The sequence below is a fragment of the Pristiophorus japonicus genome, chromosome 3, assembly GCF_044704955.1.
Source record: "Pristiophorus japonicus isolate sPriJap1 chromosome 3, sPriJap1.hap1, whole genome shotgun sequence".
NCBI classification, from domain to species: Eukaryota; Metazoa; Chordata; class Chondrichthyes; family Pristiophoridae; genus Pristiophorus; species Pristiophorus japonicus.
The window spans coordinates 142,701,567-142,713,796 of NC_091979.1; the positions used below are offsets into that span (position 1 = coordinate 142,701,567).

General features: G+C 38.3%; 1 protein-coding gene across 1 annotated transcript; it reads right to left on the reverse strand.

Moving 5' to 3' along the window:
- Window positions 1–4,047: 4,047 nt before the first annotated feature.
- Window positions 4,048–11,442, reverse strand: mstnb (myostatin b). Its single transcript, XM_070875867.1, has 3 exons — window positions 10,840–11,442; window positions 8,871–9,244; window positions 4,048–5,660 (listed from the first exon to the last, which is right to left on the reverse strand). The coding sequence occupies exons 1-3, from the start codon at window positions 11,243–11,245 to the stop codon at window positions 5,280–5,282; spliced, it is 1,161 nt and encodes a 386-aa protein (XP_070731968.1). The 5' UTR covers window positions 11,246–11,442; the 3' UTR covers window positions 4,048–5,279.
- Window positions 11,443–12,230: the final 788 nt, after the last annotated feature.

Consider the following 12,230-nt stretch of genomic DNA (forward strand, 5'->3'; position numbering starts at 1 on the left):
GGTAAGTGGGCAAATGCATGGCAGGTGAAGTATATTGTGGATAAATGTGAGGTTATCCACTTTGGTTGTAAAAACAGAGAGACAGACTATTATCTGAATGGTGACAGATTAGGAAAAGGGGAGGTGCAACGAGACCTGGGTGTCATGGTACATCAGTCATTGAAGGTTGGCATGCAGGTACAGCAGGCGGTTAAGAAGGCAAATGGCATGTTGGCCTTCATAGCGAGGGGATTTGAGTACAGGGGCAGGGAGGTGTTACTACAGTTGTACAGGGCCTTGGTGAGGCCACACCTGGAGTATTGTGGACAGTTTTGGTCTCCTAACTTGAGGAAGGACATTCTTGCTATTGAGGGAGTGCAGCGAAGGTTCACCAGACTGATTCCCGGGATGGCGGGACTGACATATCAAGAAAGACTGGATCAACTGGGCTTGTATTCACTAGAGTTCAGAAGAATGAGAGGGGACCTCATAGAAACGTTTAAAATTCTGATGGGTTCAGACAGGTTAGATGCAGGAAGAATGTTCCCAATGTTGGGGAAGTCCAGAACCAGGGGTCACAGTCTAAGGATAAGGGGTAAGCTATTTAGGACCGAGATGAGGAGAAACTTCTTCACCCAGAGAGTGGTGAACCTGTGGAATTCTCTACCACAGAAAGTTGTTGAGGCCAATTCACTAAATATATTCAAAAAGGAGTTAGATGTAGTCCTTACTACTAGGGGGATCAAGGGGTATGGCGAGAAAGCAGGAATGGGGTACTGAAGTTGCATGTTCAGCCATGAACTCATTGAATGGCGGTGCAGGCTCGAAGGGCTGAATGGCCTACTCCTGCACCTATTTTCTATGTTTCTATGTCTATGTTTCTAAGAGCTCCAAGTAACATTGATGGAAGAGTGATGGAACTTTTATTACAGTCAGTAGCTGATCTACAACAGAACTGAGATTCTATCTACTATTACCTGTAATACAAGTTTACAACAATTAATCTATTATTGAAATGTCTTCACAAGGCATTTTTTTCATGTGAAATTCAAACTCACGGATTTTGGAGTTAAAATGGTGAGAAATGTTGTAACCTTTTGATCTGAAGCTTGAATTAAAAAGCTATTATATGAGTATGGATAACTTCTAATAGGTCAGAACAGACTTGAACAAGTAGATTCAGTAATATATTTCATTTCTAAGATTAAAACCAATTGAATACTGCCTGAGCGATTGATTTGGCCATCAAAGCAAACTAAAGAAAAATACATATTTTACAAGTGTTCTACTTTTAAAAATGTTTATTCTAAAATCCGACCTACACCTCAACTTTTAATGAGTAATTTCCAAGTTTACTAACCTAAGAACAACAAAAAAAAACTAATAATATTGCTACACCATTGTAGTGGAATACAGGTGAATAAAATTGTCCCTATTACCTGCTCGACAGGTTCAACATGGCTCTGTCTTCATGGTAGTCTTTGGTAAGCGTTGTTTTGTTTGCAATAAACACACGAAGACCTGTACTGCATCAAAATACATCAGAGTGGCACTTGGACTAATTTCTCCAAAACAAAAATAAAGGATTCACGACACATTATTTGGTGTGACTTAAGATCGAATTAAAAATATAAATGCATTTAACTACCTCGCAAGGTTCTTCAACATACGTCTAAATTTAGCAACCGTCTTACTTACCCTCTTCAATAATGCCAATAATGCACTTGGGGAATACTAAGCACCAAACCTGATAGCTGTTGGAAGCCTTTCCTTTTGAGGACACCATATGAGGGCAGCCGACGGGGAGAATCGCACGCAATAGGGACGGTGCCGGGTGGTACCATTTCGGCCCTGACATCACCCACGTGAGCACGTGCCGCTCATTTGGGACGCACCGCGTGCTGATCTAAGCTGTCAATCACCGGCAGGCGCGCGCAGCCTGAGCAGGGCTTCCCAGACTGTGTCAGGCACGTGCGAGCGCGCGCGCGCGCCGGGTTGTGCGATGGAGCGCGCGAGCGGCCAGACGCCCTCCCGAGTGCGCGCACCAAGCCTGTCACCTGGAGAGTGGCAGGGAGCTGTCTGGAAGCGCTACCTTATCTGCTCATTGTAGGGGAAGCGGGAGCTGTTTCCCTTCGATAGGGGGAAGCTGTCGCATTGATAATACAATGGAAAAGCAAAGGGCCTGTGATGCTTGCATAAAAGGCCCTGTGCCATCCTTCTCTAACACGGCGAGGATCGCGAGGGATTATTCTATTTGCTCTGTGTGAGTATATTTCTTAAACGTTATTTTTAGTTACCAGATCATTTGATGCCAGAGTTGTGACTCGACGCGCGCAGTGTGAGGATATACTGAAACATGTCCGAAGAGACGGACACATGACAACATTATGCACAAATCATTTTTAGAGAGGTGACACAAGGCTTCTTTACGCATGTAAAAGTGGTGTATAATACGTTGTGAATACGAACGGTACACAGTCAGAAAGATAGTAGTTGATAGATGTTTAAAAATATTAGCAACCATTAATATTAATGAAAAGTAAGTAGATGACCAATGTAAAATGAGTTTTCGATATTTTTGTAAAAGATACAGAGGACACCAGGTCTACGTATCTAGGACATGTACCGATAATAGTGCCTTGTTAAGTTAAGGTGACAGCGGTGCCAAGAGTCTCCAGCGCCTTCAAATCTGGATAACATTCGATAACTCATTGTTATAGAACAACTGAAGAACTTGTATCCTCATATTGGTTTATTGTGGCATATTCAACGCAATGTACGGATGTATTTGAAATAGTATTTCTTCAAAAATGCAATGGTGAAATTATAGAAAATTGTTAATGACATTTACAATGTTGTTGTTTTCGAAATGTTCTGCGAACAACTTTAGACCTTGCAATGTCTTGGGTTAATAGAATTGGTGAAAAATGTTGGGGTTTAGGTTAATGATTGTTGATAACCTATTGACCCACTGTGGGGGAGGGGGTGTTGATACGATTATTTTGGAGCAGAGTGAGTTGCTATTATGGACCTTACTTATCTATGGGAGTCACTAACTGTTTGCATCCAAAAGTATTTAATCGCTTAGTCTTCTGAATTAACATATCTATTAATTTAAAGTTGTCTTTAATCTGAGTAGGGTTGCCAATTCTGGTCGGACGTATTTCTAGAAGTGGCATCACACGACGTCCCCCTTCTAACGACAGGTCCAAACAGCCTTTCCCCCATCTCCAATATTGTAGAACTAATAAAGGAAAGTGTTTAACGAAAATGAAAAAAAAACACAATTTCAATGATTTATTTCCCCCTGGTTTGCTGACAGCCGTGTCTAGGAGATTAATATTTAATTCCTGGGAGGATATAATGTAAGTAATGTAAGCATTACTAAACCGATACTTTTGAATCAGTTTAATTTTGTTGTCTGCTGGTTTAAGTTACCAATTCTAAAGTGATCGCCTATACTCTTCATTGAATGCGCCTCTGATTTTACTGCAATATTGTATGTCCGATTTTACTATTAATGTTGTCATAACTTATATAAAAGGGATACTAATTGAAACTTGGACGCTAATGTTATCCTCTGGTGGTAACCTCTGGTATAAACTGATGATAGTTTTGTTATTTATGTAACCCAAAATGTTCATAAATCTAGGATTGCGGTTACCAGCCTACAATACCAATGCCCTGGAGATATGCTTGGATTCAGATAGCCTATTTCTCTGCTGTATAAGTGCATGAAATCAGAAAGTATGCAATTTTTATGTTATGCTATTTAATTTGGCTGTGGATCTGTTTTGCTTGTGCTGATGATCCAGTGTTTTGTCTGTATTGATGGAAATGTTATCAGCTGATTGAAAAGTATCCAGCCAATTTAAACAGGCGTTAATACCAAGTGTGAGTGAAGAGAAAGGGATGGAAATGTTTTGGTGTGAATATATTTGATCAATTTGTTGAGCAACAACCTCATTATTGATACAACCGATTATGCATGCAGTATTTGGAAAGATCTTTAGATGATCTTTTTACAACACATATTTTAAAATAAAATCAAAATATCTTGCAAAATAGTATGTTTTAAAGTTGTATATTTAATAAAATAATTGCTTTTAACGTGAATGATATAATGACCCGAGCCGAATAATGTACAAGGATGATTCTGTACAATATCTTATTCTACACGAGACTCTAATCTGTCATCAACCACTGTTACCTTTCTTGGACTTCAAGAAAAGAGATCACCACGACAGTGCACCCATTGCAATACCACATAGTGCTCATAATCGGCACAACTCATCAGTTCTTTTCCTTCATACTGTTTTTCTCTAGTGTGTTTTCTGTTGTGTATTTTACTTGAGATACAGCAAAAGCAAGCACCTTTATTCATTGAGCACGTAATGTAAGTTGTATCAAATCTTGCTCTTCGTAGACACGTTATATCATACCAACCATGAAAAAAGATGAAAAGGAAAAAAAAGAACATTTACAAAATGAATGCCATGTACACATTATTCAACGAACATAAGCAGTCATATCAAGTTCAGTTTTTACAACTTTGTAGCAACCAATTCAGTTCTCTCTATTGGCTTGCCGTAGTGCAAACTGTAATGTTGCCAAGGCAGAATTCAAACAGGTTCTTAACACTTATCAGACTTGTGGTTTTCCTGTGCCTTTTGCCTTAAACATTGTCCACAGACATAGTGCTTCTGTTAGCTTCGAAAGACAGTCCATCTTTCCCGTAATGCCAATGCATAAAATTCAAGTTTAGAGTAGTTCAGACGACTTGTTAATGTAAATGCTCCTGTTTATCTGAACCAAGAGTTAAATATTGAAGTTGTAAATACAGGAATACAGTTTATATATTGGTTGGTGACCAAGTAACTCTCTGATCTGAGAAATGAAATGTCAAGACAATGTCAGAAGACTTCTGAACTCATTTTAAACACATGCAATGGCATTTTCTATACACCTGAACGCCTTATAATTAATTAATTCGTCAATGTTGGAATTGGAATTGTTCGTGCATAAAATTCAGATTTGGATGAATTTGTATGGGATATTGTGGTCTTCCTAGAAATATATACTCGCTCCTCCTGTTTGAAATGGAACTGTGGACCGGACCGTCGAATTCGTTATGTGTGCTGGAATCTTGCTGTTTTCGTGTTATTAGTCTGTTTTGGGAGCAACACAAATATAATCTCTTCTTTGCCTATTGCACAGTACTGGGTGATGCAGAAAATCGTTGACACGACCGTATTTCGCACGTCCAGTTGTAAGGACGCATCATGTCTCTTTGGTCGTTCTCAGGAGCAGCCACAGCGATCCACTACCATTGCTGGGATTTTTCCATAGATGATTTGTTCTCTTCCGTTAAAATATAACATATTTATAGGGGACATCTTCGTCGGGGTGCAGCAGGGTCCCGCCGAACCTCTAGGGTTGGCCTGCTGTACGAGATGGGTGTGTGGGAATTTTTGCAGGAACATGTATTCGCATTGTCCTGAGCAGTAATTGGCTTTGTATCTCTTGGGCGCGATTATCCAGTCCCAACCGAAAGCCTCAAAGTCTACAGTGAGGGGATAACGACAACATCGCGATTCAGTTGAGTGTTCATCACAGTCAAGACCAAGATTCCTTCTGGATCGTTTTGACGTTTCCGTCACCTTTACTTCAAGGAACGGTTGCTGTTGAAATAAAAAGAAACAGTGTTAAAGCAAACTCGTAATCTCCAACACTTGCACGCTACTCCCATCCTCTCCGAACCGCAGAAAGAAAATACAATTTAGAGTTGCATTTCTGCTTTTTCCCTATAATTCAGAAGTGCTTTAGTATTACGTCACAACATAAAAATCCTTCCTGTAAATATAGTGCTGGGAAGACTGAGGAATTCGGGAATGATGAGCAGAAATTGAACGTTATGGCAGAAGATCCCACTAAAAGTTCCACCCATCGGGCCGCATGCGAGCAAAAGGCCTGGCCCTCCCCCGTACGCTCACACAGACATACTTTTTGTTTTAATGCCGATTAAGAAGTTTTTATTTAGCTGTAGTTAACTGTGTTATCCAAGGCACAACGCAAAGTACATTTGAGGTTGGCAATAAATAGTGACTATTGTATTATCTGATTCCCCAATTTTCTTTTCGCATTTGACAAACACAATGTTGGTTTCAATTTATTTGGATATCACTGCTGCTTAATCTGGATTTTGCAACCACGGTCACTAATTTTAAAATCTATGGAGCAGAATAACCCTTTCTCTGCTTCTAAGAAATGAATATATTGAACACTATTAATCTTTTATTCAAATTTTTGCAGCAATGCATAACGGTTATGAACGAAGAACATGTGCAAGGGCGTGTCTCTATTTGGACTCACCTCTGGCTAAAGGGAACTGGGGATCAGCAAAAATGTCACCAGCGTTGTCTAAAAGTATCACATAACGTAGAAACGTATATTAGAATTAAACATGCAGGATATAATTTTGAAAATGAGTAGAAAAGTTATTTGAAGCAGAATACTTAAATTCTTTAATTGGTGACTGGGAATAAATAAGGTTTGGTTATACGTGTTCCTATATTTTCCAGAGTGACTTATATTTGTCGAGTTTATTTCTGAATTAGGCATTTGTCCTTCCTGCAAATATAGTGCAAGGAATGTCCGCTCTGTATATTTATTTTATAAACAGGGATAAAATAGTTCAAAAATACATGTTATCCATCATTCAAATCACACCATCATCATTACTGCATCGATAAGGTTAATGGGAAATTGATTTCTAAAATCCTGATAGTATTTTTAATGCATGATGGATCTAGCACGAGAAAAAGTCATTTTCATAAACTATATCACAAAAATTTGCGGTAAGTACGAAATTATGTCCCTAACCTTTTCTCAAAATGTATTTTAGAAAATAGTTTGCAGATGCAATAATATGAGTGCAGGCCACTGCTGAACTAGGCATGCTTTTGGAGAACAATACTAATTCGAAGTATTTTCATTATTTTGCTCTTTAGATATTTTAGTGTATCTCACTGGTCAGATCATGTAAATGAACTAACTTGGTCAATAAGACAAAAGTCATTCTTAATTTAAACTGGGCAGCCTCATTTGGACAATTTCCTGTTCAGATAATCTTTCTCAACGCCCCCATGTCCCTGGAGGGTCGTAGTTTGTGATGTCATCGGATCCCCTTATCTGTGAAAGATTTGTACAAGGTTCTTGCCATTTGGAACGGCACAGGGCATCATGTAGGGGGCATTTATGGGAATCTTTCAGATTTTTCCTCTAAGCATGCATTTTTAATGCTAATATTCTGTACGTTTTACTGCCTGTTGTTGATGAGGAATGGAGGGAGGGGGGTATCCAAGACTAAATATGAGAACACCAAATAACGTTAAATTGATAAATTATGAATATGTTTTCTTAAAAAACACCTACGGTATTGCCTTCAAATTACAATTCTCCCGAAAATTCTCTTTCAGATATGTAATGCTGTTTTGTCCTCTGTTTTAGGTTTTTCCCCCGTGTGCGTTTTCTTAGCAGACTACTCGGTGCTCAGAGCAAAAGTCTTTATGCCATTGCACTGAAGCAATGTGAGTTCAACCCAAAATTGTGTTTGCCAAGTGCAAAAAGAAAATTGGGAAATTAAATTATACGGCTCACATTATTTATGCCCTACTAATACTATCTAACAGTATTTATTGTAATAAATCAAAAACTAAACAGAATAAAAATACCATAAATCAAAATTAAACAGAGTAAAAGTGTATTCTCTATTTTTCAAGTAGTTCCTCCTATTGCAAATGCTTAAATATCACCAGACGACACTCATAAAGTACTTTCTGTGACATAATAGAATTTTTTAACGTTATATCGTTAAAGTATTTAACATTTTGCTATACAGTTTATGAATTATGAAGATAATGTTAGCTAAATATAGCTAAATATATTCAAAGACACAACTTATTCGAGTTCACCCTTGCAAAATACATATTCTAACTCCTGTTGTGTCCTGGGATTATGTTATTTTCAATCATATTAAATATCGCACAGTTGTAATGTGTACCTTTCACAAACAGAAACTGGCGAAAGACTCATCTTGTTTACAGTTCGAATTACTTATTGAGTATGCCTTGGATTTCATAAGATTAAGAATGTAACAGGAATGTGGAAGGTTAAATATTATTAAATACGATAGTTACATCTATTCTCATTTACTATCTGAAGAAGTGATGTGAAAGGAACTCATCAATTTCTGATGGTATTGCACATTAGCGTTATTTAAAATACAAAATAGTTTCTTAGATGTTCCTCAGGCAAAGTCACATAGATCGTTAACTAATCCTGAGGTCGTATTGGACGATTAAGATCAGAAAGGTAATGCAATGCGCGTTTTTTCCATGCGTGTTACTTTTTAAACGTTGCAATAAATCAAGATACTAAATATGACAGCTTAATGAATGATCGGTGATATTATTCTAAGACAATTGTTTTATCTGATTTTATTTAACTAAGTTTAACTTCAAATGCAAACGTTTTAGATATAAAAGTGGATTCTGGAAAACAAATGACCTAGAATGAAGTCTGGAAACGTATACTAGTGTGTGGATTTATGGACTAAAGAAACCCCTTTACTCATTCAGTACAAATGTCTATGGAAACACTTAGTAGTAGGGTACTGTGTGTCGGCCGAAACTGAATAACCTTCAAAATACTTTAAGTTACCCTTTAGACAAAAGGGAAACTAATATTTCTTATAAAATATGCATTGTTTTCATACCAAGCATCATTATATCGGCTAGCTGTTAAGTTTGGCATGTAACACGTATTTATTCATTGATATTATAAGGGTTACTGCAGTACTGTACGCATTGTTGAATTGGAGTGCCACTTACCAATCCTTCCTCCCCCACTCCCGGGGAGGTGACAGCCAGATCGATGCCGTTGATATCAGACGCATTGATTTGGATGCCCCAGTTCGATTCGGGTTGCTTCAGCCAGTTCTGCAGTACGCGTTTGAAGTCTATACTTTGCCAATGGCCAGTGCCGGAGTTAATGTCGAACTTTAAAGAGCGAATTGGCGTGTGATTCGTCCATTCTTGTCCCACTGGCTTTAGTCGCAGAATCTGCATGAAGACCGTTGTGGTTTGCTTCACCGGTCGCAGGTATATCCAGAGATGGGCTTTGACTACTTTATTGAACTGCATTTTGGGGCTGATCTTGAAGGAACAACATTTCGGTTTGTCATCGACTTGGACACTAGGTTCAGCTTAAATAAAGAGGTTTAAAATAGGTGCACGTGAATGAAGTTACTCCAATCCTTTCTTCAAGTATTATAAATCAAATAAAAAATAAAACCATACATTATTTCAACCTCACATAACAAATTCCATACACTGAAAAGTCAAGATATGGCCATTTTTAGAACAATTACATATGCACATTTAACAGTAAATCCGATTTAGGGGAATGCGTTTGTTGGAAACACGCGCTTGGTACAATTTTCACTTCAAAAGCAGAGGAAATGAATGTCTCTTTATGTTGGAAGATCTATTCCCCAGTTACATCTAAACTTTGTGAAAAAGCTAACTGGGTTACATTTTTCACTTGCAACATGCTAGGTATTAATTGTTGTTTAATGCAATAGTATACAAAAAATATTCACACTGATAATATACAGGTAATGTGTTAAATATGTGTATTTGACAAAAAGTTGATAAAACACGCGTTGAAGAAGATTTATATGCCCTTTTGGTCATCCTTTCTTTAATAGAACTAATTTGAGAGTTCCACTGTAAATTGGTCTCAATCTTATCCTTCTGACTGCATATTAATCTCCCATTTTTGCAGATGTAGCATTTAGTACCCAACGCGGGCTGACAGAGCACTTAGGCAGCTGCAGTTACCCGTCACATGCTTTGCAGTTAAAATGACCCTAATGACACACTGAGGTCATGACACCATTTGCTAGTAGCTATTAAGTTATTCCTCTACAATGAACACTAATATGCCTTTGGGACAATAGAATCTTTCTTCCCAACTCTCTCGGCAAGAAAAAAAACAGTTAACTATATTGAGAAACATAAAGTATTGTTTTGGAAACAGTGATGGAAAGCCACAGCGTTTTATGTTAGAATATAAACTGCTCAAACAAGTAATTAAAACTCTTTCTGAGGGACTCACGTAATCCTCATTAGTTACATTCATTTGTTTCACTGTAATAGCTTGAGGAACCGTTTGCAAGCGCCTAACTCGGCTAAGGTTCATAGGGTCACCTAGAGTGAGTAATAATTTCTCCTCAACTAAACAGCTATCTAAAATATAATTTGATAGAGCAAATTAAGTTTTGCATTGTTGGCTCTTAAAAATGGTGCTTTTATAGTCCTAGGTTATAAACGTGGTTTCCTAAGTTTCAGGTGTACAGGAAATATAAACTGTTGCTAGTTAAAATGTCCTTGCTTAACTCCAACAGAGCGTGTTTGTGAATTCTTCTGAATAGCTATAACGTGGACAAATAAAGATTCTTTTTTCCTTAAAGTTTACACTTCTCGTTAAGTGAGTTACGACCTTAGTATGCTGGTGCGTATTGTAAAGGAAAGGGAAGCCTTTTGAAACAGAATAGATGAAAAGATCACAATGAGGTCGCGATTTCCATGGCTAATAAAATCTTTGTCGAGCCGTTTGCTTTAAGTGCAACTCACATAATAACCTACAACCAGTGATATTAGTCTATCAATTGAGAGCAAAAGGTGTAAACATTATGGCAGCGCACAAGTTGAAATGTTGTATTACATCAGTCGTAATTTACAGAGAATAGTTAGTTTATTGCTGATATGTTACTTATAGTTATACTGGCGTACTTACGCTCCGTGGCCATAGTGATGAGAGTTTCAGTTGTAGCATGATAATCGTCCTCTTCTAATAAGGCGTCATTATTGTCATCCCCTTGGATATCATATTGATCAAGTAGTTGTTGCAGAGGAGGAGCTTTCGGTAAAAGTTGGTTCACTGTATCCCGGCTAATGTTGGGTGCTTCTTTGAGGCGCAGTTTGCTCAGAATTTGCGATTTGATAGACTCCAGTCTCAATGCTTTATTCTCTTTCCTCCATCTACAAGCTGAGCACTCGGACACGTTATAGTCACTATCTGGCCCTTTTTCTAGCGATTCCGTTTTAATATCTGTCAAATTCGCGTGAGCACCATCTCTGCCACCTACTCGACCAAGTGCACCAAAGAGAGCCAGGTAAATAAGTACTTGTGATGTTTGCATGTTCCCACGTCTTAAGCTGGATCCTCTTCTGCTTCCAGTTAAAAGTTTGTTAGAGGCTGGTAGGCTGGGATATGGCCAAGCACACTGGTAAATCTCATATATTCCAACACGGCTTTTTATACCACAACTTTGGCTACACTATTGTGTCGTAAAAATCAACGATTGGCTGCTGTGCCAACAAAGAATCTAGCTGTCAGAACTGAGACCCTTCTCTGTCACTCACAGGCAACGCAGCGTCATTATTTTCAACTTCGCCCGTGTGTTTATATCGCCTGTTTATTCCAATGAATGCTAACTGAAACAGTTCCCACAAAGCATCGTCTGGCGATCACCCTTTTCTCGGATTCAGGAAGTTGTTTCGGTTCCGAACGTCAAATCTCACGATTCCCTGCTGCTAGGCGTAATATGCAGTCTTTGTTTCCAATTTTCTACAGCTTTCACAGAACATCTTTCCCAATTGTGACCGATTCTCTCTCTCACGCACTCTCACTCTCTCTCTCCCTCTCTCTCTCCCCTAGTAATTATGAAATGGTTCAGTCTTCTGAAAGTTTGACCTCATTTACTGGGTAACAATTCCTGCACGCTTTCGATAAACAGCTGGGCACTATCCAAGCACTCCCTCAATTTTTGCCATAGTCTTTTTCTTCGATTTGTTAAAATCGAGTTAAAACGCATAACAATACAAACACGACAACGATTAACCATTTCTATGTGCGAGCTTTGTAAATCGCCACTGGCCAAAGTAGTTTGGCGCGCTTTAACGCAGTTGGATTGGGGAACAGCAACAAATCTCCAGATAGTATTTGTTTTAGAAAAGTGGCTATTAGTTGTATTCCACGCCCATTAAAAATGTGCTGTAATTGTGACATTTGCGTACACAAAGAATAAATACATGACACACAATACAGCCAATGCTATAATGTACATTATGGCGAAACAACAAGCCTACGAGAAACTAAACTGAAGTTCCTGTGATAAATTTATG

What these genes read in the sequence shown, in the direction of transcription:
- mstnb (XM_070875867.1), bottom strand. Translation starts at nt 11,245, where the DNA reads ATGCAAACATCACAAGTACTTATTTACCTGGCTCTCTTTGGTGCACTT. An exon ending in CATCACTATGGCCACGGAGC is followed by an intron (nt 9,245 to 10,839) that starts GTAAGTACGCCA and finishes TCTTTATTTAAG; the next exon opens with CTGAACCTAGTGTCCAAGTC. An exon ending in GAGTGGGGGAGGAAGGATTG is followed by an intron (nt 5,661 to 8,870) that starts GTAAGTGGCACT and finishes TTATTTCAACAG; the next exon opens with CAACCGTTCCTTGAAGTAAA.